Source organism: Vulpes lagopus, chromosome 2 (assembly GCF_018345385.1).
Source record: "Vulpes lagopus strain Blue_001 chromosome 2, ASM1834538v1, whole genome shotgun sequence".
NCBI classification, from domain to species: domain Eukaryota; kingdom Metazoa; phylum Chordata; class Mammalia; order Carnivora; family Canidae; genus Vulpes; species Vulpes lagopus.
This window is the reverse complement of record NC_054825.1, coordinates 162536201-162558758: the sequence shown is the minus strand read 5'-3', so window position 1 is coordinate 162558758 and position 22558 is coordinate 162536201. Positions and strand designations below refer to the sequence as shown.

At 47.5% G+C, this 22558-nt stretch overlaps 1 protein-coding gene and 1 pseudogene across 4 annotated transcripts in view; one reads left to right on the top strand and one right to left on the bottom strand.

The window, feature by feature from the left end:
• The window catches only part of LOC121475667 (arginine esterase), a 26070-nt gene extending 3512 nt beyond the window's left edge, over nucleotides 1-22558 (top strand). The window contains exons 1-6 of one of the 4 annotated variants that reach the window (XM_041729183.1): nucleotides 19329-19397; nucleotides 19596-19755; nucleotides 20311-20407; nucleotides 20832-21115; nucleotides 21301-21437; nucleotides 22371-22558. In XM_041729183.1, the coding sequence (XP_041585117.1) occupies nucleotides 19683-19755; nucleotides 20311-20407; nucleotides 20832-21115; nucleotides 21301-21437; nucleotides 22371-22526 (747 nt within the window). In that variant the 5' untranslated portion in view covers nucleotides 19329-19397; nucleotides 19596-19682 and the 3' untranslated portion in view covers nucleotides 22527-22558. Of the gene's footprint in view, nucleotides 1-19328; nucleotides 19398-19595; nucleotides 19756-20310; nucleotides 20408-20831; nucleotides 21116-21300; nucleotides 21438-22370 lie in introns of those variants that run through there. The other 3 variants (XM_041729174.1, XM_041729155.1, XM_041729165.1) reach the window with 3 other exon arrangements.
• LOC121475659 lies at nucleotides 11560-12906 on the bottom strand (annotated as a pseudogene).

Genomic DNA, 22558 nt, shown 5'->3' with positions numbered 1-22558 from the left:
CACCCCAACTCTTGTCTCAAAGATCTCACCCCCTCTAGATCCTCCAGCTTCATGTGGTACAGCTTGAATGCCAGAAGAAGGGGAGCAGGCACCTGAATACCTGAATTTATAAGCTTCTAGCCCCACCCAGATCTAGGGGATAGGGTGGGGTGGGAGGTGGCTGAGAGTCAGGTTTACAGGCGGGGACGCCTAGGTGGCTACTGGGGTGGGGGACAAGGCCTAATGAGCATTTATTAGGTTGAAACTTTTGTCTGAGTCTGTAAAAAAGAATTCCTTGCCAGGGACAGTTCCTTGAGGTAGAGGAGGTAGGAGGGCAAGAGCCCCAAATCAGAGATCAACAGATAGGAGCAGGAGTCTGGAACCTGCTATTTGGGGTCTGGAGTGTGGAAATTGGATTCTAGAGTCATGCTTCTCATACTTGGAGTAGGGTTCTGAATCTTGGATTCTGGATGTGCATCTGGACCTCCAAATTCTGGACTCTGAACCTTGGATCTCCGATTTTGGACAGCAGGTTCTGGATCTGGATCTCCACTTCCTGATTTTGGGTTCTGGATTCAGATCTCTGATTCTGGATCTGGGTTCCGGGGCCTCCTAACTCTGGAGCCTGGGTATTGGATTCTGGATCTTAGGTTTTGCACTTTCTGTAGTGGATCTCCAACTCTGGACTCTGAGTTTGGAGATCTGGAGTCAGGCACTTATGACCTGAAGTATAGAGCATGGATTTTGGAGTCTGAATTCTAGAGTTTGGGTCTGGAATCTAGGTCCTAGAGTCTGATCTTTGAGTGACAGGTCTTAGTCTTGGATTCTAGATCCAGGGCCTTTGAATTTAGAATCCAGACTAGAAGCCTGGAATTTGGTGTTTGGAATCTAGGACTTGAGGTAAGAAACTTTCACATCTGCTGTGTGAAACCTGGGGCCTGGAGGATGAATGGTAGATTTTGAATTTTGAGTTTTGGGGCCTGGATTCTAGAGTCTGGGTCTAGACTCTTAAAATTTCATGGATTAACTTTGGAGTGTGAAGTCTGGAGTTTCAAATCTGCATTGTGCATTAAAGGGCTGGACTGGGAGATATGAGCCTGAGTTCCATGAATGAATTCCTAGAATCTTCCCTGTTATATGAATTTAGACACTGGTTGACTGGATAGAAGTCCTTAATCTGGATCTTGCAGTCTTGATTATGCATTTTGAGGCTTGTGATCTGGATTCTACTTTCTCAGAGCTAGAGATCATTATTAAAATGACTCAACGCTTTGGGAATTTGAAGTTGTCTTCCCGTGTCTCAGGACCATAGGAGGGCTCTGAGCAATTTTCTAGAGTCTATCCTGGCTTGTTTAACTAAGTCTATCCTGGCTTGTTTTAACTAAGAGGCACAGAATGCAGGAGGGAGTGACATCAGGTCACCCAGTGAAGGCTGGGACCTAGTATAAACATGGGGCATCTGCTTTCAGCTCAGGTCATGGCCCCAGGGTCCTGGGATTGAGTCCCACATCAGGCTCCCAGCAGGGAGCCTGCTTCTCCCTCTGTCTGTGTCTCTGCCTCTCTCTGTATCTCTCATGAATAAATAAATAAAATCTTAAAAAAAAATTCTGCAGCCCCACCCTAGACCTGCCCAGATAACATCCAGTCTAGGCCCTGCTCACCCTGTCCCTAGAGCTGAGACCACACACCTGTCCAGTCCCTTCGGAGGAGCAGCAGAGAGATCACAGACCAGTCTTTGGAGTGCTGCTCTTAGAGTGAGCTCAAGTTCATAGAGCTGCTTGTAGCACACTGCCCTGAAGTGAGCACCCAGGAGCAAAGGCAGTTCTGAGTTTGGAATGACCTACTGGGCAGGAGGGGAATGGTGTAGACGGGTAGAATGGGGGCTGGAGGTCTATGAAGGTGGCTGGAGGCCTATGAAGAGAGTCCAGATGTTCATAGGCCTGACACCTGGGGCAAGGGGACAGAGGAGGGGACAGTCAGTGAGAGCCAGGAGGCAGGCGGGTCCAGGCTTGGGGATGGATGTGTTGGGGGAGGGGACATTAGGGGCTTGGTGAAAAATTGTGGGCTTGAGTGGGGCTTGGGGAGGTGAAAGGCTGGGGCACCCACCTTGTGTGTGTGGGGATGTGGTGAGTGTAGACATTTCCTTGAAGCTGCTTAGCCGAGAGACTAGGGCCAAAGTTCAGACCATTCTAGGTCTTGTCTGCTCCTCTGTTCACATGCAGTCGCTCAGCATACCCTGGGGGCTCCCTTTAGGGGTATCAGAAGTGGACTCCTTCCCCTTCCCTGCCTCCACCCTGGCCACCCCCATCCTCACTGCACCAGGCCCCCCACCTCTCTTCACCCCTGCGGTCTGACCACACAGACGCTCAAGGGACCTGTGAACACCCACATCAGGCCTTGTCCTGCTTCTGCCTAGCTTTGCCCACAGCCTCCGGGTCCCTCAGGGAACCACAGTTACCTCCCTGTGGCCCCAGGTAAGGCCCCACAAGATGGGTGCCTTTCTTCCCTCTGGTGTCACCTCCCTCTCGCTCCCCTTGCTTGCTGGGCTCCATTCACACTGGCCTCTCTGACATCCTCACATGAACCCAACCCACCTCCCTTGGGGCCACCACGCCTGCTCTTCTGCATTTCCCCAACCTTCTAATTGGCTTATCCACACCTGAGCAGGTGTGGCTCCTCAGCCCCCCGCCCCCAACCAAACCCAGGTGTCCTGAATGCACTGGGCAAAGTGGCTCCGGCATATATTATTTGATGCACAGCTCGTGAGGTGGCTTTGGCACAATGCCATATGGTGGAGGAGAGTTGCTGGGGAGGCTGGTGGACTTGGGGTGGACCCATAAGTTCATGTCTGTCTGCCCAGTAGCTGAGGAGTCTAGGTTTCCTGGACTGTGGGCCTCTGGCTCCTCTATAGCCTCTTCCACCTCTTGGTTCCCTGAGGTCCCAGGCTCCTTGTGGGACACCAGGGCTCAGCCAGATGCCATGCAGGAAGCAGCAACAGGGGGCAGGCGTGGGCCACATTACGGGAGGAGGCACCTGACTCCTGCAGCTGGGTACTCGCTGCCAGACCACGTGGAGGTCATGGTGGAGGCTGATGCCTGACTCAGCCCACTCGGCTTTGGGCCATTGCACTTGTGCAGATTCTGCTTGTCTAGAGGCACCTGCCGGGAGGCTTGCAGGCGGGTGTTTACCTGCAAGGGGAGTGAGAAGACAGAAGAGATCAACCCAGAGGGTAGCCTGGAGCCTCTGGCCCTTTGGCAGTGTGGAGATCACTAGACCCTGGAGCCACTGTCCCAGCCTCTGCCTCTCAGCTACCGTAGAGTTCTAAGCCACACACGGTGGCTCTAGCTGCAGGGTCAGACCCACTGTCTTCTTCCCCTCTCTAACCCAGAAATCCAGAACCCTTTCTTTTACCTCCCACAAGATCCAAGAGTGCAAGCCCCCCTGTCCCCATTCCCTCAGGTCCTCAATCCTAGAGTGTTGGCATCCTAGCCGCACTCCTTTGGGACACAGGATTTTTTCATACCTTAATGGCAGTGGGCTGCAGACAGCACCCTGGAAAATAAGGAGCACTGTGGGTAAAGTGTCCAGGTGCATCATGCCTTCCTGATATAATATCTTCTTTTACTAGGAATCGTTTTAGGTGCTGGAGATACAACTAGGAATAATATTCCATGACATTATTTGACCATCAGGTTGATATTGACCTTCAAATAAATATTTTTAAATATTTAATTAATTTATTTATTTGAGAGAGATTGAGGGTGCGGGTGGAGAGAACAGAAGCATGGGGAGCTGCAGGCAGAGGCAGAGGGAGAAGCAGGTTCCCTGCTGAGCAAGGAGCCTGATGTGGGGCTTGATTCCAGGACCTTGAGATCATGACCTGAGCTGAAGGCAGATGCTCAAACCACTGAGCCACCCAGGTACCTTCACCTTCAAATATTTCTAAAGAATCAATAATGAAAACCAAATTTTGATCAACTATGGTAGAGGAAGGATGGAATAATTTCTCTCTCCTCCAGAAAATACTACAGAACTGTTTGATCTCAGGCAGAGGTAATCAAAGAGTATAGAAACAGAAAGTGTAGAGAAGACACAATATAGAGGCCTTCCTACCAATTAACGAAAATATTGTGCATTTTCTGCATTTTGTGATGAATTTAAACCTGTCATTTGTTGTTACTCTTTTTTCCATGTAGATTTGCAATTTATATTTTGTATTTCTTTTGTCATGAGAATAATCAGGTTCATATCTAAGTTTACACTGGTAATCTTGTATTCTTTTATTGTTATTATTATATTAATATTAATATTTATATTTAGGGGATACTCTGACCATTCAGACTCTCTCCCTCCCTCTCTTCTTCCCTCCTTCTCACCATCCTCTTCCCTCCTCTTTCCTCTTTCTCTCTCTTTCTTTCTCTGGTTCCTCTCTGTCTCTCTGCCTTTCTGTCTGTTCCCTTCTTTCCTCTGTCTCCCTCCCTCTGCCTAGCTCTGTCTGTTGCAGTCAGAGCTCCTCTGAGTCTCCCTCTCTCTCTTTCTGCCTCTTTGTCTGTAACTCTTCTTCTGTCTGCCTCTGTCTCTGATTTTCTACCCATGACTCCATCCCTTTGCATGTTAACATACCTGCCTTACCTACACACTTTACCATGCCCTGGCACCAATAGGAGAGGCTGACAAAGAGCCCCGGGATTTGGTGGTAAGGAGGGGCCAGGCCCTGAGATCCTGCTAGTTTTCACACCTGGAAGGCAAAAGGCAATACTGAGGGAGGCAGTAACCCTGGGCAGCAAGGCAGAGAGGCAGAGTGCAGAAGGAGGAAGTTGAGAATCAGTTGATGGGTCAGAGTATCAACATCTAGAGGCAGGAGCTGGGTGCTAGAAACTACAAGAGTCTGGAGCCAGAAACTTGGCACCAAGGATCTTGGGTTTGAAACCTGGATTCTGAAGTTTGGAACCTCAGGTCTGGAGTTCAGGATCTGGGCCCGGGGTCCAAGTGTGGGAACTTGATTCTGGAATTTGTTATTGGAATCTAAAATCAGAAAATAGGGGTGCCTGGGTGGCTCAGTCAGTTAAATGTGTGCCTTTGGCTCAGGTCATGATCTCAGGGTCATGGGATTGAGCCCATGTGTGCTCAGTGGGGAGCCTGCTTCTCCCTCTCCCTCTGCCTGCCACTCCACTTGCTTGTGCTCTTTCTCTCTCTCATTCTCTGTCAAATAAATAAAAATCTCTAAAAAAATTAGGGAATAGGAGCGAAGGGGTGTCTGGCTGGCTCAGTCAGAAAAGCATGTGACCCTTGATCTCGGGATCCTAAGTTTGAGTTTCACATTAGGTGTACAGATTACTTAAATAAATAAAACTTTTAAAAAAAGGAAAAGAAAATAGGACTATGAAAATGAACTCTACTCTCCAGAGGCTGGGATCTGAGCCTTGGACCTGAAATCTGGATTCCAGAGCAACAATTCTCAAAGTACAGTTTGTGGAACTCTGAAGGGGCTCGTGAGACTGTTACATGGGGTCTTGTGAGGTCAAAAACAGGTTTCTTTCTTTCTCTCTTTTTTCTTTTCTTCCTTTCTTTCTTTCTTTCTTTCTTTCTTTCTTTCTTTCTTTCTTTCTTTCTTTCTTTTTTTTTAAAGTAGGCTACACACCCAGCATCGAGCCCAATGAGGGGCTTGAACTCATGACCCTGAGATGAAGACCTGAGCTGAGATCAAGAGTCAGACTTTAACCAACTAAGCCATCCAGGCACCCCAAAAAACAAATTTCGTATTAATCCCAACACATTATTTACCTTTCTCACTCTGACTCTCACAAGTGCACAGTGAATTTTCTGGAGCCTACATGACATGTGATATCACAGCAAATTAAATGCAGGTAGATGGGGAAATCAATCTGGCTGCTTTCTGTTGAGCCACACATTAAAGAGACTTGCAAAAATGTAAGCCACTGGGGAACCTGGGTGGCTCAGAAGGTCATGATCCCAAAGTCCTGGGATTGAGCCCTGTGTGTGTGTGTGTGTTTGTGTGTGTGTGTACGGTCCCTGATCAATGGGAAGTCTGCTTCTCCCTCATCCTCTGCCCCTCCCCCTGCTTGTGCTCTCTCTCCCTCTCTGTAGCTCACTCACTCTCTCTAAAATAAATAAGTAAAATTTAATAAAAAGTAAAACATTGTCATCTTTCCAATAGTTTTTTTGTCTCAGAAAATAGTTATTTTTCATTAAAATATGTTATTTATATTAACATGTATCTATTATTGTTGTCTTAAAATGAACCAATGGATAAATATTTTGAAGATATCTCAGTTTTAATTCCTAATATGATCAATATTGATATATAGAATCCATATAACCAAAAAAATTATTGAAGGTCCTCAATAAAATTTTAATAATTTTGTAAGTGTGTAAAGGTATTCTAAGATGAAACTCTTTGGAAACCTCATTCTAGCAGTTTACCTGAAGTCTAGAGTGTCCAGAGCATGGATTCTGGAGTCTAGAATCTGGGATTTGGAGGTAGAGTCTGAGGTTTGTGATGTGGGGCTGGATTCTGGAACACAGATCTGACATGCTGGGCCTGCGCTATGGGGCTTGTTACCTGCCTGCAATTCTGAAATCTCTGGCCTTAAAGGATGTGGAATATGGAGTCTGTGGTCTGAATTCTCATATCTCTAGCAGACTATCTCTAGTCTGGGTTTTGCTTTCGAGAGCCTGTAATCAGAAGCGTGGTGTCTACAGTTCCAAGGCACAATCCCGAGGTCTGGGGTCACAGATCTGAGTCTAGAATCATGAAGTCTGGAATTCTGGGTTTGGGACCTAGAAGACTGAATTCTGGATTGGGGAATATGGATTATGGGGACTGGTATGGGAATATGTATTTCAGAATCTATGAAATTCAGAAATCTGGGTTTCAGCTCTACTTTGACCATGATGTATCGATTTAAAACACACAGTTGGGGATCCCTGGGTGGCACGGCGGTTTAGCGCCTGCCTTTGGCCCAGGGCGCGATCCTGGAGACCCAGGATCAAATCCCACGTCAGGCTCCCGGTACATGGAGCCTGCTTCTCCCTCTGCCTATGTCTCTGCCTCTCTCTCTCTATCTGTGTGTGACTATCATAAATAAATAAATAAAAATTAAAAAAAAACACACAGTTGGATTTGATTAGCTTATATTTGTTTAATATTTTTCTCATGTATATACAAATTGAAATTAGCCTATAGTTTTCTTATACTGTTATTATTCAGACTTCAAAAAAAAAAAAAAACTGAGCTTCAAAAATAAATTGCACCTTCTTGCTTTTTTCCTTCTTTCAAAAAGAACGTGTCTAAGACAAGAATGATCTCTTCCTTGAGAGTTTGATAACAAGATTTCTCAGGTTATTATTTAAATATCTTAAATTATTATTATCCTTTCAAATTTCATGTTTAACATGGTATATGCAGCATTTTACATTTCTCCAGAAATGTAGAAATTTGCAATTGCTTGGATATATTTGTTTTACTGTTCTTTTATCAGAAAGAACTGTTATAATTTATTTACCCTTTTATTTCCACATTTAAAATTTAATGTTCTTTTGTCTCTATTGTCTTTATTATTCATCTTTTAAAAACATTTTAAAAGATTTTATTCACTTATTTGAGAAAGAGGGAGAGAGAGAGAGAGAGAGAGAGAGAGCATGAGTAGAGGAAGGAGCAGAGGGAGAAGCAGACTGCCCAATGAGCAGGGAGTCGAGGGGCTGGATCCCAGAACCCTGATTTCATGACCTGAGCCAAAGGCAGACGCTTGACTGACTGAGTCACTCAGGCGCCCTAGCTCAATCTTTTTTATGCCTGTGCTTGAAAGTCTTCTGCAACTTCTTATTCCTTAGGCTTCTATCTAAGGCCCTCCAAACTCTGTCTACTGCCTGCCCACAAACCATTATTTTTCATTAATTATCTTTCCCTACTCCCAGTCTTCCTTTTATTTGAAAAACCCTTACCCAGTTTTGACTAGCAGCTCCTGGGGACAGTGACTGCCTTGTTCATGGCTCAGTTTATTGGTGGTTATGATGAGGGAGCAGAGGCAAGCTGAGGACAAAGCACAAGCTGACACCCTGCAACCCCCCCACCTCAGGTCCTGTCCTTGTGCTTTTGCACCATTTTGCACCAAAGACGTCTCAAGAATTCTTTCTTGGTCGTTGGCTCCGGACCTCACCCCATCAAACCTCACCTATATTCCAAAACTACATCAGTTATACTTTCTCCACAGATAGTTGCCAATGACTAAATGTCAATTCACTCAACTTCTTCTCATTTTTTTCAAACCCCAACTCAAAAGATACCATTTCTAAGAAGACTACTCTGATTCCTTTATCGGGAACTAACTTCTGCCTCCCAACTCTGTAATCCATTGCTCATTGTGTTACACTTTCTACCCACCCACCCCCTTTCTGATAATCTCTACTTGCTCACCTTCAAGAGCATGGGAGAATAGAGAGGCATTCCCACTTTTTCCCATCAAAAAATCGCCAGCTAATCTGATGTCTGCCCTGAATATTTTCCTTTTCTCCTTTGACAAATGACACTATGCCCCTTTTCCTACCAAAATTTACTCTTTCTGCTTATGTTCTGGAAACTACCCTCCTCTTTTTCTTAAGATTTTGCTCCCTCTCTCTATCATATGTCATTTTAATGTTAATTCATCAATCTCTCTCTCTTTATAGCATAATTAAAAAAATATTTTTAGTAGCCTTTATTTTTTAGAACAGTTATAGATTCTCAGCAAAATTGAGTGGAAGGCACAGAGATTTCCCATACACCCCCTACCTCCACACATGTACTACCTCTCCCTTTATTAACTTCCTGCACCAGAAAGGAACATTTATTACAATCGACAAGCTTATGTTGACACGTTATTATCACCCAAAGTCCACAGTTTATGTCAGGGTTCATTCTTGATTTTGTACATTCTATGGATTTTGACTTTGGGGTTCACATTAGTTCATTTTGTCCCACAAGACCCACAGGGGTGAGCAGAGCAACCCAGTGGATTCTGTGCACACAGTGGTTTGTGCCACAGCCGGGGAACCTGACTTTACAAATCCTCAACCTTATAAGGGACTGCTAGCAAACCTCCCTGACCTTTATCCTGGTCTTTATTATCTTTATTATCTGGACCACAAACATACTTGCTCTGGAGGAACATATTATACTTTCTATTTTGACGCAAACAAATCTGTTGTAAGGAAGGCATTATCTTCATTATCTAGGACAGTAAGAAAACCTATTCTGAAGGCAATAACTATCTTGCAAGGCTGCCTGCTCTACAAACATCCTCTAAAAGACAGTCTAAAAAAATAGTGTTAATGCCTTTGCTGAGAAGACATGCAGAAACATAAAAGGCCCATGGAGAATTGTCTCTCAGCATTGTTCAGCCTCAGGACAACCACCAGACACCCACATCATTTTATTATTATTATTTTTAGATTTTATTTATTTATTCATGAGAGACACAGTGAGAGGCAGAGACATAGGCAGAGGGAGAAGCAGGATCCCTGCAGGGAGCCTGATGTGGGACTGGATCCCAGAATTACGACCTGAGCTGAAGGCAGACGTTCAACCACTGAACCACCCAGGTGACCCGCATTCCATTATTAAATACTATCTAAGCCACCCTGGATCCGCCTGCCTAACCAGGATTCTCAGTCTCATTTCTGACCATGTCAGAGATTTGGTCTGACCATATTTGAATACAGACACTGGAACTGAGATGCTTTCCCCCACACGTTGAGCACACTGCCAAACTGGGGAGGAGGGAAAGGCTCAGGATCCTGAAGTGGTGTGGCTGGGGATGAGAATTTCTGGGTTTGAGTGGGCAAGGATCCCAGACTTCTGGGTTCTAAAGGAGGATGAGGTTGGAGGTCAAAGTCCTGGATGAAGAGGAGTGTGGTTTCCCTAGGCTTAGACCCCTGAGGGATGAAGGAGGAGACTGGAAAGGGCTCATTCCTGATGTACTCATGTGGGAATGGCCTAGGGTATTTAAGAATCCTCTCTCCTGAGGAAGGAAGATCTGGAACCTGGCAGTTAAGTTTCAGGTGTGTGTGGCTTAAGACTCCTTGGTCCCATGGGAGCTGGAACCATTGGCTCCGGGGTTGGAAGAAAGGTAATGAGATTCCCAAAGGGTCAAGAGACCAAAAGTTGCTTACTCTTTGAACTTCCCATCTACTCTCACTTCACTTGCAAGTAGATACCCACCTGCATGCTCAGGCCCATGATGATGCGCTTGGGTGAGCACATTCTGTGAGTACTCGGTGGCCCAGCATAACTGTGGTCAGCATCCCACATCCTCCAGCAAAGGTGTTACTAACAAGCATGTAGCCACCACCATGATGTCATGTTCCTGCTACTAGCCTCACCTGTGCACCTCTCCAGTCGCATGCCTGCCATGGCATGGCTCACATCTGCCCCTTTGTGTGCATGGGAATTTAGGGGGCCAAAGGTTGTCATGTGCTTGAGAAAGACCAGATTTGGGCCATCTAGGAAGTCTCAAGGACTTCTGGATAGAGTGGATAAGGGCCTGATCTTATGAGTCTGCTCCAAGTCCACGTCCTTCCCGGTGAGTCTACCAGATATGCTGCCTTGTACCAACTTCAGCATTATCTCAGCCACATCTCATAACAAAGACATCCAGGGCAACTGATGATCACACCAGGGTGACATGCATGTGTGGAACCACAGACTCTTGGAGACACAGACTCCCATGAAGTCAAAGCAGAGAGTGGGCCATGGTGGGGATAGGAAGAGGGATATGGCAGGTTTTAAGAGTTGGGATGCAACTGGGTTTGGCTTCCGTTGGCCAGAGAAAATGCTATGTATAAGTTTGGAGATGAAATATGACAACCACTTAGAATGGGCGGTGAGGCTGGAGTTGAGTTAGATATGGAGATAAATTTGTGCTTGGGTTGGGTTTGAGATTGACAGTGTTGGGTGGTTTAAGAATGGCATGGGTTAGACTGGGTTTGGAAATGGGTTTGGTTTGCTGTTAGATGGAAAACATGTGAGCATTGAATTGGGAATGGGGATAGGTTTGATTTAGAATGTGAAAAGCATGGAGATAAGTTTGAAGTGTGTTGACTGTGACAATAGGTATGGGTTTGATTTGGTTTTAAATAGAGGAAGATGTGAGGATTGGGTTGAGTTAGGTTAAGTTGGGTTGTGTTTGAGATAGGTCAGGTACAGTTGGATTGGATGCTGTTAGATTGGGTTGGGTTGTGTGTGATGTGACGTGATTGGATTGTGTTATATTAGATTGGGTTTAGTTGAGTCAATTTAAGTTCGGTTGGGTTGAGTTGAGTTAGGTTGGGGACTGTGTTGGATTAGGTTGGACTGGGTTAAGTTGCAGTTGTTTTCGTTTGGTTGGGTCTTTTTTTTTCAACAAACGATAAATATTTATTGAGCACCTATTATGTGCCAGGCACTGTTGTTCTAGGAGCCCCTCCTCCAAAAAAAGGGGGAAAAAAAAACCCAAGACAGGCAGAGAATGCAAATTCTGAGGGAGAGGACAGGGGCAGCTGAGCAAGAGGAAATGGAGGAGCCTGAGGTGATGGTGCTCTGCCTTAAGCCTCCTCTTCGGCATCCTCACTGAAATCCTCCTCTTCTTCTGTGGTGACATCCTGGTACTGCTGATACTCAGAGACAAGGTCGTTCATGTTGCTTTCAGCTTTGGTGAACTCCATCTCGTCCATGCCTTCACCTGTGTACCAGTGGAGGAAGGCCTTGCGCCGGAACATGACTGTGAACTGCTCTGAGATGCGCTTGAAGAGCTCCTGGATGGCCGTGCTATTTCCAATGAAGGTGACTGCCATCTTGAGGCCACAGGGCAGGGATATCGCAGACAGTGGTCTTGACAGCGGATCCATTCCATGAAGTAGCTACTATTCTTGTTTTGCACGTTGAGCATCTGCTAGTCTACCTCCTTTATGGACATCTCCCCACGGAAGACAGAAGCCACAGTGAGGTAATGGCCATGGCGGGGGCCACAGGCAGCCATCATGTTCTTGGCATCAAAGACCTGCTGGGTGAGTTCAGGCACAGTGAGGGCCCAATACTGCTGGCTTCCACTCCTGGTCAGAGGTGCAAAGCCAGGCATGAAGAAGTGGAGACATGGGAAGGGCACCATGTTGACTGCCAGCTTGCGGAGGTCAGCATTGAGCTGATCAGGGAAGCGGAGGCAGGTGGTGACACCGCTCAAGGTGGCTGAAACAAGGTGGTTGAGGTCCCTGTAGGTTGGCGTGGTCAGCTTGAGGGTGCGGAAACATCTGTCGTACAGATGCAATAGGTCTCATCTGTGTTCTCTGCCAACTGATGGACAGAATGGGTGGCATTGTAGGGCTCGACCACCATGTCAGACACTTTGGGAGAGGGCACCACACTGAAGGTGTTCATGATGCGGTCAGGGTACTCTTTTCAGATCTTGCTGATGAGCAGCGTGCCCGTGCTGGAGCCCATGCCCCCGCCCAGTGAGTAGGTCAGCTGGAAGCCCTGCAGGCAGTCACAGCTCTCAGCTTCCTTCCGCACCACATCCAGGACTGAGTCCACTAGCTCAGTCCCCTCTGTGTAGTGGCCCTTGGCCCAGTTGTTGCCAGCCCCAGACTGCCCCAAACAAGGTTGTCTGGTCTGAATATCTGCCCAAAAGGACCTGAGTGAACAGAGTCCAGGGTCCTGGGTTCTAGATCCACCAAGATAGCACGAGGTATGTATTTGCCACCTGTAGTTTCATTGTAGTACACGGAGATGCGATCCAGCTGCAGGTCACTGTAACCGTGGTAGGTTCCAGTGGGATCAATGCCGTATTCATTATCATTGCTGATGACCTCCCAGAACTTGGCACCGATCTGGTTACCACACTGACCGGCCTGGATGTGCACGATTTCCCTCATTGTTAAAATTTATTTTAATTCTTTTTGCTTCCCTCAAAGGTGTGTATGGGGCAGAAAGTGAGATGGGATTTTTTCCTATACTGCTATTCACAGGCTGGAAGGATGGGATGTGTCCAGAGGCTGGAGCAACAAGGTCCGAGCACAGAGACAGGAACGTACTCGGTTGGGTCTGGTTTTGATTAAGATTGAGAACAGGGATTAGGATGGTTTAGAGGACTCTGGATCCAGTGGGTTCTCACACAAACGGAGGCAAACCTCCCTTCATGGTAGGATTTCAGGAAACCCTTGATCTCTGTGAGGGGGAGGTCAGTCTGACCCACTATGGCTTAATATATACCTCTATCCAGTCCTTATGGTCTTAAATTGTGGTTATTTGAGTTCACTTATATTTCCCTCACTATACTAGAATTTCTCACATAGAAAAAAGGGAAGATTTTTTATCAAATTCTTAAGATGTAGCTAGAGGTGGACCTATGTTAACTGCTCTGGTTACTGAATAGCTGAAATAACCAACTTCTTGGAAATATATGGAATCTTACAGGGTTAATAATGGATGCTGCAAGGTTCTCATTCCTGATTCACTTCTTACATCTCAAAAGTGTGGTGATTTCCAATACCACTTAATCTTGAATTGCCTGAACTTGGTTCATGAGATCTAAATAGTTCATTGGGGAGAGGGCATTGGATTTTGTGCGAGGATGTTCTTGACTTGGAAGAGCACATCAACAGGGATCATTCCTGGAGCATCAAATGCATAGATCTGGAGAACAAGAAGTTGGGGTCATTGGAACCTCACATTATTTGAAGGACATTGGATTTTGAAATGCTGAATAGCTAAAATAAGTAGTTTTGGGAGACTCCTGGATTTTCGTGGTTAAGGGATCCAAATCCCTAAGCATGTGGACCTCTGGGACTATAGGATTTTATTATGGAAGGGAAAGTAGATTTGGGGAAATAAATTATGGGTGTGAGAGTGCCAGATTCAGGAAGTTCTGAATGCTACAGCTTTGATTTCAAGGACTTGAGATGCTGAGGTGCTGGCAGCTGGGCTTGTAGTCTCCTAGGCCAATGGTGCTGATATTTCAGAATACCCTAGGTTCTGGGGTGCAAAGAACTTACTTGGAGTTTAGGCATTTGAATCTTTGTATTGAGGGTCAGTTGTTGTCCAATCTTCTTTTCCTGTTTACCCTGGGCCTCTCCTCTCTGACTCTGTCCCCTATATCAAGATTCCATGAGTTACAGGCCCTCCCCCATCTGCCCTCATTCCCTGGGAACGCATCCAGGGTGATCTAGTACCTATAGAACAACAAGTATTTACTCTCCTGCCCCTTCCACAGCTCTGCGGGTGAGAGGAGGTTGTTCAACTTCCAGCAGCAAATGCAGGGCTTTGGCCACCATCTGGGTGCCAGTGGGGCAAGGGTGGGGCTTTGGGGGGATGAGGCTTTAAAATCCTCCTCAGAGAGGCTCCCCCGCTCTAAGCTCACTCCCTGCCTCCTTCTGGACACTTCTGTCACCATGTGGTTCCTGGTTCTGTGCCTTGCCCTGTTCCTGGCTAGAACTGGTCAGACATAAGGGTGGGGGATGCAGAAGGGGGAGTGGGCTGTGACTTTCATGCTGCACTCATTTCTTCATAAGTTCTTTCCCTCCCATCCAGCACCCTAGCCTATGCCACTTCAATTCATAGTCCACCCCAGACCAGGGTACCAGGCTCTCTTCTATCTCTCCTAGCCCTTCCTCATTGTCACATTCCCCACAGTCCTCACTCCCACTCTAGGTCCCTGCTCTCTTCCAGGAACCCTCAGAACTTTTTACTCTTCCTAACTAATGCTCTACTCCTAGTCCCTTTACCAAGAGGACAGATCCTGAGTCATCTCTGTTTCTGTGGAGCTAGAAGTCTTCTGAGGATCTCCTCCAATGTCATTGGTTCCCTGGACCTTGATCATTGATTTGCCTCTTAAGCTGCTAAATCCTATCACAAACATGCAGAACCCCCCAACATAATGGACAATTCTTCCACAGAACTGATATTCTAAATCTGCATTCTTTACACAATTTTTAAAGCTTAACCCAGTACCTAACCATTTCCTCAGCTTGGGAGCCCTCTTCTCTGAGGCTTCATCTCCCAGCCTCAGGCTTTCTTACATGGGGCTCTTATCAGTGCTTTGGAAAATGCTTATTCTCATGGAATCCACACTTCCACCATCTTCTCTCCCTCAGTCAAAGATGCCAAATATTCCAACACAATCAACCACCATACCTGGAGCCTATTCCAGATGCCATCTTGTTATCTCCTGGCCTGATGTCTGGAGTAAGCTCTGTCTCAGCATGATGTTTTCTCATCCAAGACCACCCAATAGTCCACAATCCTAAGGATGGCTCCAGAATTCCAGAACCTTCCATACCTCTTGCCTATCTCTCTAGACCCTTAGCCCTGCTTCCTTGCCTCCAAGTCCCTCCAACCTTATAGAACAGCTCCATCTCTTAGTCCAGACCTTCCCAGATCCACTCTCTAAAAAAACATTTTAAAAATAAAATGTTAAAAAGAAAGAGCGGAGAGTTGATATATCCAAGAGGTAAGACATATTTTTTGACATATGGTATATTTCTAATTTGGGAGCTGAAATAAATAGTTCCTGGTGGTCTTTACCATTTTATGTTTCCCCTGAAATAAACTTTTATAGCAATAGGGCTGAGATTTCTGAAATCTAAACCTAGAGTCTTACCCTATGAGTGGCTGAATTACAAAGCAACATGAATTCCCAGTCATCTGGGTGTCTGCTGCTAAGATGAAGGCATGATTGGGAATGAAGAGCATCCGGAAGTCAGAAAGGAGACATATGGGAAGACCCTGATGAAACGGAGGATAATGTGGAGAGGGTCCAAATAGAGATGTGGTCTGAGCAAGGGACTAGGGGGTGGAGAAGATCCAGGGAGCAAGTGTGATGTGGCTGGTGTCTGAAAGTCTGTCAGGCACCTGGGGTCTGTCAGGGTACCTCAGGGAACGCTGTACTCTCCCAAGAGGGACAGCACAAGAGGAAGACCATGTTGGGCAGGGGGAGGGACTCAAGTAGTGAAAAGAAGTTTTTAAAGTAGAAGATGTGACAAATTTGTGTCTGGAGGGAGCCATGGGGAGAAGGGTCTCGCGTCTCCACTGTTTACAGCTCCCCACCCAAAGTTCATCTCAGTCCTGGTCTGTCCTCCACCATGTGGTTGTACCCAGCAGGTCTCTCCACCCACCCCCAGCTCCATCTGGCCAGGTGTTGCCTCAGTGCCTAGCTGTTTGTCAAGAACTCTGAAGAGTCTTAAGATTTTACAGACTTGCAAACAAATGTTAGGAGACCAGCTTTATGGGTACTGGCAGAACACACCAGATCCTGGGTCGGGGTAGAATTTTACTATTCATGGTGCAACAGAGGGCATGGGCTTGATATTCATATCAGTTCACCTGGTTCCCCAAGTCCCATGAGGGTGATGAGGACCATAGGTGGACTCTGTGCACACAGTGGTTTGTGCCACACTTTAGGACCTGAGCTTAGGAATCCTTAATCCTATAAGAGGGCTGCTGGCAAATCTGCCCGAAGTTTGTCCCCGATGGAGATATTATCTTTACAACTCTGAGTTGCAAACAAAATTGCTCTGGAGGGACATATTATACTTACTGTCCTTGGCAGTAAACAGTTATTATCTTTTATTAAATCATGGACAGCAAATAAAGGCTTCTCTAAGGGAGATACCATCTTGAAAGTCTGCATGAAGGCCAAACAATCTTGACAGACAGCCCAGTGAAAATTTTAATTCCTTTGCTCTATAGACAGGTGACACCCATGGAGAACTTCTCCCCACATGAGTTGGTTCTCACCCTCTATCTTTCCCTGCCAGAAAGGGAAAGGGAACATTACTCTCTTTTCCTCACGTTCTTCATCCACTACATCTGTATGCCCAGATGCTCACCATCCCCAGACACTTGCCAGACTTCCAGCCCCACTTCCCAATGACAGGGGGAATAATATGGCTGTTTGGTCTGTGGGATCCGTGTCAAATCCTGCCCTAATGTTGTCACCTCTGTGTGTTTGTGTGTGCGTACATGTGTGTTTATGTGGTTTCACCTTGAGGGGTTATAACTATGTTTTCCAGTATAGAGGTTCACAGTCCTTTACCTTGAAAACTCCTTGTTTGGTACTTGTGCATAGTGCAGCTCTGTGTGTGTGTGTGTGTGTGTGTTTGTGTGTGTGTGTGTGTACATGTGTGTGTGTCTGTCAAGTGTGCAAGGCCCTACTTGTGTCCTAATGCCTGTACATGGGAACTTTGACATCATATGTGAAACAGAACAAGAGACCTTGAACATCAATCATCTGACTTGGGGACAGGTGTAGAGATGGATAAATATGTCCTGCCTGTATCTTCAGCCATGTCTCTGTCATCTTCAATGCCCAGCCCTGTGTCCAGGTACTGCCCTGATCCACCGGGTCTGATCCACCGGGTCCACACCGGAATGCTTGGTCTCTGGGTTTGTGCCTGCCACCATGAATCACCACTAAGTGGCATGTGGGTTAATCCAGCTTTGACCTTGACCATGTACCTGGGTCTGCATAGATGTCTGACTGTGGCCATATTTGTGTTCACAACATGAATACTCACAAGTATGTCCCACAAATATCATGTATTCTTGATTAAAATAACTAATATTTATTAAGCAGTAACTTGTCCTAGGCATTCTCTCTCTCTCTCCGTCTCTCTCTCTCTCTCTCTCTCTCTCTCACACACACACACACACACACACACAGAAACACACACCCCTATTTATCCTAACAATAACCCCCCATTTAATAGATGAGGAAATGGAAACACACAGAGCTCAAATGCTGCTTATAATACCATTTCAGAGACTCGCGTTTGTGAACATCTCTTCAGGGGCCTGAGTGCATACTGATGTCTCTCGCCTGTATATCCTTGTTCAGGACCCCAGCTTGTATTTCTAGACCGTTGTACAAGTGTGTGCCTCTCTGACATGGGATGTGTCCAGACCTCCACTGGAGACTGTGAATTGCGGTCTGAGTTTGTACATCCAAAGCTTTGCGTGAGTGTTGTGCATCCATAGGCACTCGTGACTTATCTATGCCCATACGCACACATACGAACATCTATTGCGATCTGTGAATCACATGTATATGTCAAGTGAATTTCAGCTTGAAGTGCTGTCCATCTCAGTACTCAGGTTTGAAAGTGTGATTTGCACGTGAGCACATCTGTGAAAGAGTGTGACCACATTCATAAGCTTGTATGACACTGAGTTTGGCTGAGAGGTTGGGAGGAACCAAGTCTCTGTGCCATACATTCTGTGCGCACTCGTTCCATTCATGAGGGCTCCACCATAGTGACATCATCACTTCCCAAAGGCTCCACTTCCTCAAACATCACAGTGGGGAGTAGGAGTCCAACTATGAATTTGGGAGTGGCGGGCGCAGACATTCTGTCTATAGCACCTGGGAAACTTTGTGGGTCAACAGTGGAGGCCAAAAGGCTCTAGTTCTTGAGTCTCTTCTGAGGCTGCAAATTGTGATGTTCAAAGCCACTTAATCCTGAGGTGCATGAATGAGGCCCTTGAGAAATAAATGTTCATTGGAGCGGGGCCACTGGATTTCCTTGAGGAATCTCTACCTGGAAGCGCAGGTCATCTGGGTGTCCTGGGTCTTCAGATACCAGGTTGAGGACTGAGGAGTTGGGAGGGGCTGTATGTTGGGACCCCTGCCTTGTTTTGGCGAACACTGGATTGTGAGATGCTAGGAGACTGGCTCCAGGACACCTTTGGAATCTCATATCTTTGAGTCCAATAGCGCTGGGATTGTGGAGCTCTGGCATCCCAAGGATTGATTTTGAGGGAAGTGTTACAGTAGGGGAACTAGTTCTTGCACCTGAAAGTGCGGGAACCAGGGAGTTCTGGAAGTCAGAGCTCCTATTTCAGAGATGTGGGAAGTTGGGGAACACAAGCATCTTGGCTCAGAGAGGTGCGGAGATCAGAGAGCTTCAGGGACATAGTGCAAGTATTTAAGGGTCTGATGGGCTTTGGAGTACAAGATCTCTCTTGGGGTGTAGGCATTAGAAGCTTTGAGATAGGCATCATGATTCTCCACAGCTGCTGATTCTGTCATTCTGGGGCCTCCCCTCCCTGCCCCTGTCATCAGGAGCAAGGCAACAGAGCTATAGGTCCTGTCCCATTTGGCCTCAGACCCTGAAATATATCCAGCATGATCAAGGACCTAGGACAACAGGTGTTTGCTTTTTCATCCTTCCAATAGCCCTGGGGTGGGGGCTGTCCACACCCAGAAGCAGGGCCAGGCCTTGGCCAGCTTCTGGGTGGCAGCAGAGCAGGGGCGGGGCCCTGGGGGTGTATGTAGGCTTTTAAAGGCTCCCCAGGGTTGCTCTCCAGCTCCTAGCTCACTGTCTGCCAGCTCCCAGCACTCCTGTCACCATGTGGTTCCTGGCCCTGTGCCTGGCAATGTCCCTGGGGTGGACTGGTGAGTAGAGTGGATCTGAGAGAGGGAGAGGGGCCCTGACTCTCACGGTGCTCTGACCACCCTCCCCTGCCTCCACAAGACCATCTCCTCCCGCCATCAGGCAGCCTATTTTTCCGGCCCACAGTCAGGCCAGGAAGGGTACCAGACTCCATTCCCACTGCCACCTCCTACCTGGCCTGACCCAGCACCCCTCTGCAGGTGCCGAACCCCACTTCGAGTCCCGGATCATAGGAGGCAGGGAATGTTTGAAGAATTCTCACCCCTGGCAGGCGGCTGTGTACCATAATGGTGAATTTGCCTGTGGGGGTGTCCTGGTACACCCAGAGTGGGTGCTCACAGCTGCCCACTGTGCAAACAGGTGAGTATGGACAGAGGGTGTGTTGGGGTTTCTGTGCTCCATAGGAATCAGCAATTGGGCACTGCCTGGGTTAGCTTCAAGGTGGGGACTGAGGGAAAGAAAGATGGTCTTGGTCTGGAGACCATGGAGAGTGGCAGAGACAACCCAGGGAAGACCTGCCAAGACAGCATGTGTCTCTGTCTCCCCTTATAACTGTCTTCCTGTGTCTCCCCGCCCTGTGTCTGTGTCTCTTAGTACCTGGCTCTGTCATGTATCTGACTGTGATTTATCTCTATCTCCCTCTCTTCCCTGTCTTGGTGTCTGTGTGTGTCCCTGTGTGTGTCCTCCTCTGGGTCCCTCTGCTGCATCCCTGTCACTGTATGTCGCACCCTCCATCTCTCTGCCCCATCTATCTCCCTGGGTCTCTGCCCCACTCCCTCTGCCCCATTGCTGCCTAGCACCCCCCATGATGGGAGTGAGGGGGACCCCCAGAGAAGAGGAAGGGACTCTCCTGCAGTGTTTGTGTGTGTGTGTGTGTGTGGTGGGGCTCTCAGGTGCCCCATCCCTTCCTCCCAGAAAGGATGCCCTGCAGGGAGACACATGAAAGGGCTGGTTTCAGCTGGTGCCTGGTGGTGGTTCCAGAGGAAGGAGGAGGAGGAAGGGGAAGAGGAAGGTAGGCAGGAGGCTGAATGTCCAGGGAGGGAGGGGAACACAGACCTTTGGCTGGGGGCCAGGCCACCCACTGCTGGGGAGCTAACCCCACAGCCCGTGCTGTAGCTGAATGGGTCCCAGGCTCCCTCCTCTGCTCCGTCATCCCTCCCTTCTCTCTCTCAGGTTGCCCCTACACAAACACTGCCTGTAGTCTTCATTCTCTTCCTTTGTGCTCTTTTTCACTCTCCCCTTCATTGACTCATGCTTTAACCGTGTCACGTCCTTCATCTCTCACTCGTCTTTTCTTCATAGCTCTTTATCTTCCCAACCGTCTGTCTCTCTATGGCTGGTTCTCTCTGTCTTCAGGACCCTCCCTCATGCTCCATGGCCATTTATCCCTACCTTTCTCCTCTCTCCTCATTCCTGGGTGTTCCCTCTCTCCCCAGTAATTACGAGGTCTGGCTGGGTCGCTACAACCTGTTGGAGTCGGAAAATGAAGGTCAGTTAGTCAAAGTCAGAAAAGGCTTCATACATCCACTCTACAAAAAGAAGGTCCAGAGAGCCGTCATCCGTCCAGGGGAAGATAGAAGCCATGACCTCATGCTGCTGCACCTGGCAGAGCCCGCCAAGATAACAAAAGCTGTGAGGGTGATGGACCTGCCCAAAAAGGAACCTCCATTGGGGAGTACCTGCTATGTCTCTGGATGGGGCAGCACTGATCCAGAAACGAGTATGCTGGGGCTAGACCATATATTCTGGAGCCCAGACTTGGGTGTAGGGAGGAGGGTGCTGAGGACCTGGACTTCTGGGTCTGAGAGAGGAGGGGGCTGGGGCCTGGGCTCCTGGGTCTGAGGGAGGAGGGCTGAGGAGCCACCTGGGGCTCTGGCCACAGACCTTTTTCTCTCTGGCTTGTAGATCTTCAGCCAGGGAGTCTCCAGTGTGTGGACCTCAAACTCCTGTCCAATAATCAATGTGCAAAAGTATACACTCAAAAGGTGACAAAGTTCATGCTGTGTGCTGGTGTCTTGGAGGGTAAAAAAGATACCTGCAAGGTGAGCCAGGTTTGCTTGATTGTTTGTTTGCTTGCTTTTAAAGATTTTATTTAGGGACATCAGGGTAGCTCAGTGGTTGAGCGTCTGCCTTCAGCTCAGGGCGTGTTCCTGGGGTCAGGGATCGAGTACTGCATCAGGCTTCCTGCAGGGAGCCTGCTTCTCCCTCTGCCTATGTCTGCCTCTCTCTCTCTCTCTCTCTCTCTCTCTCTCATTCATGAATAAATAAGTAAATGATTTTTAAGGACTTTTATTTATTTATTCATGAGAGACACACACAGAGAGAGGCAGAGACACAGGCAGAGGAAGAAGCAGGTTTCCCACAGGGAGCCTGATGTGGGACTCGATTCCAGGACATCAGGATCATGACCTGATCCAAAGGTAGATGCTCAACCACTGAGCCAACCAGGTGCCTCAATGAGCCAATCTTTCACTTCAAGGCCTTGAGGGGAAAGAAAGGAGATGACTATGGTTAATGCTGGAACCTGAATGCTGTTTTATCCCCCTCCCTGTGACTTATTCAATATAAAGTGTTGACCTTATTCTTTTCTTGCTCACCCCTCTTCCAGGGCTCCCTAGGGCCCTGGGAGGAGTGCCTAGTCAGAAAAAAACTCTCTGGGAGAGGTAATATCTGAGATGAGCCATGGTGGTGGGAGGTCCCTTAAATGGTCCTGCTCCTCCTCCCTGCTGACCCATCTGTAGGGACTGTTCTTCTGGACTCTGAAGTGCCATGTCTAGTAGCCAGGACTTGAGACACTCTCCTCTGTGTTGGAATTCCCACCTACCTTGTGGGGAGAGGACTCAGGCAATTGTTTCTTTCCCCATCACCGCTATTGCCGTGTGTGATATGCAAGTCCAGGTTTGACAGCTTGGGTTCCCCAGGCAGAATTAAGGCTGACCTTCCTCACCCTCTGTCTCTCTCTCTTTCACTTGCAGGGTGACTCAGGAGGCCCTCTGATATGTGATGGTGTATTGGTAGGTATCACATCATGGGGGGCTACTCCATGTGGCAAGCCTCAAATGCCCTCCTTGTATACGAGGGTGATGCCTCATCTGATGTGGATCAAGGACACCATGAAAGCCAACACCTGAATGTCCCTTTCCTACTCTCTACTCCTAGTAAA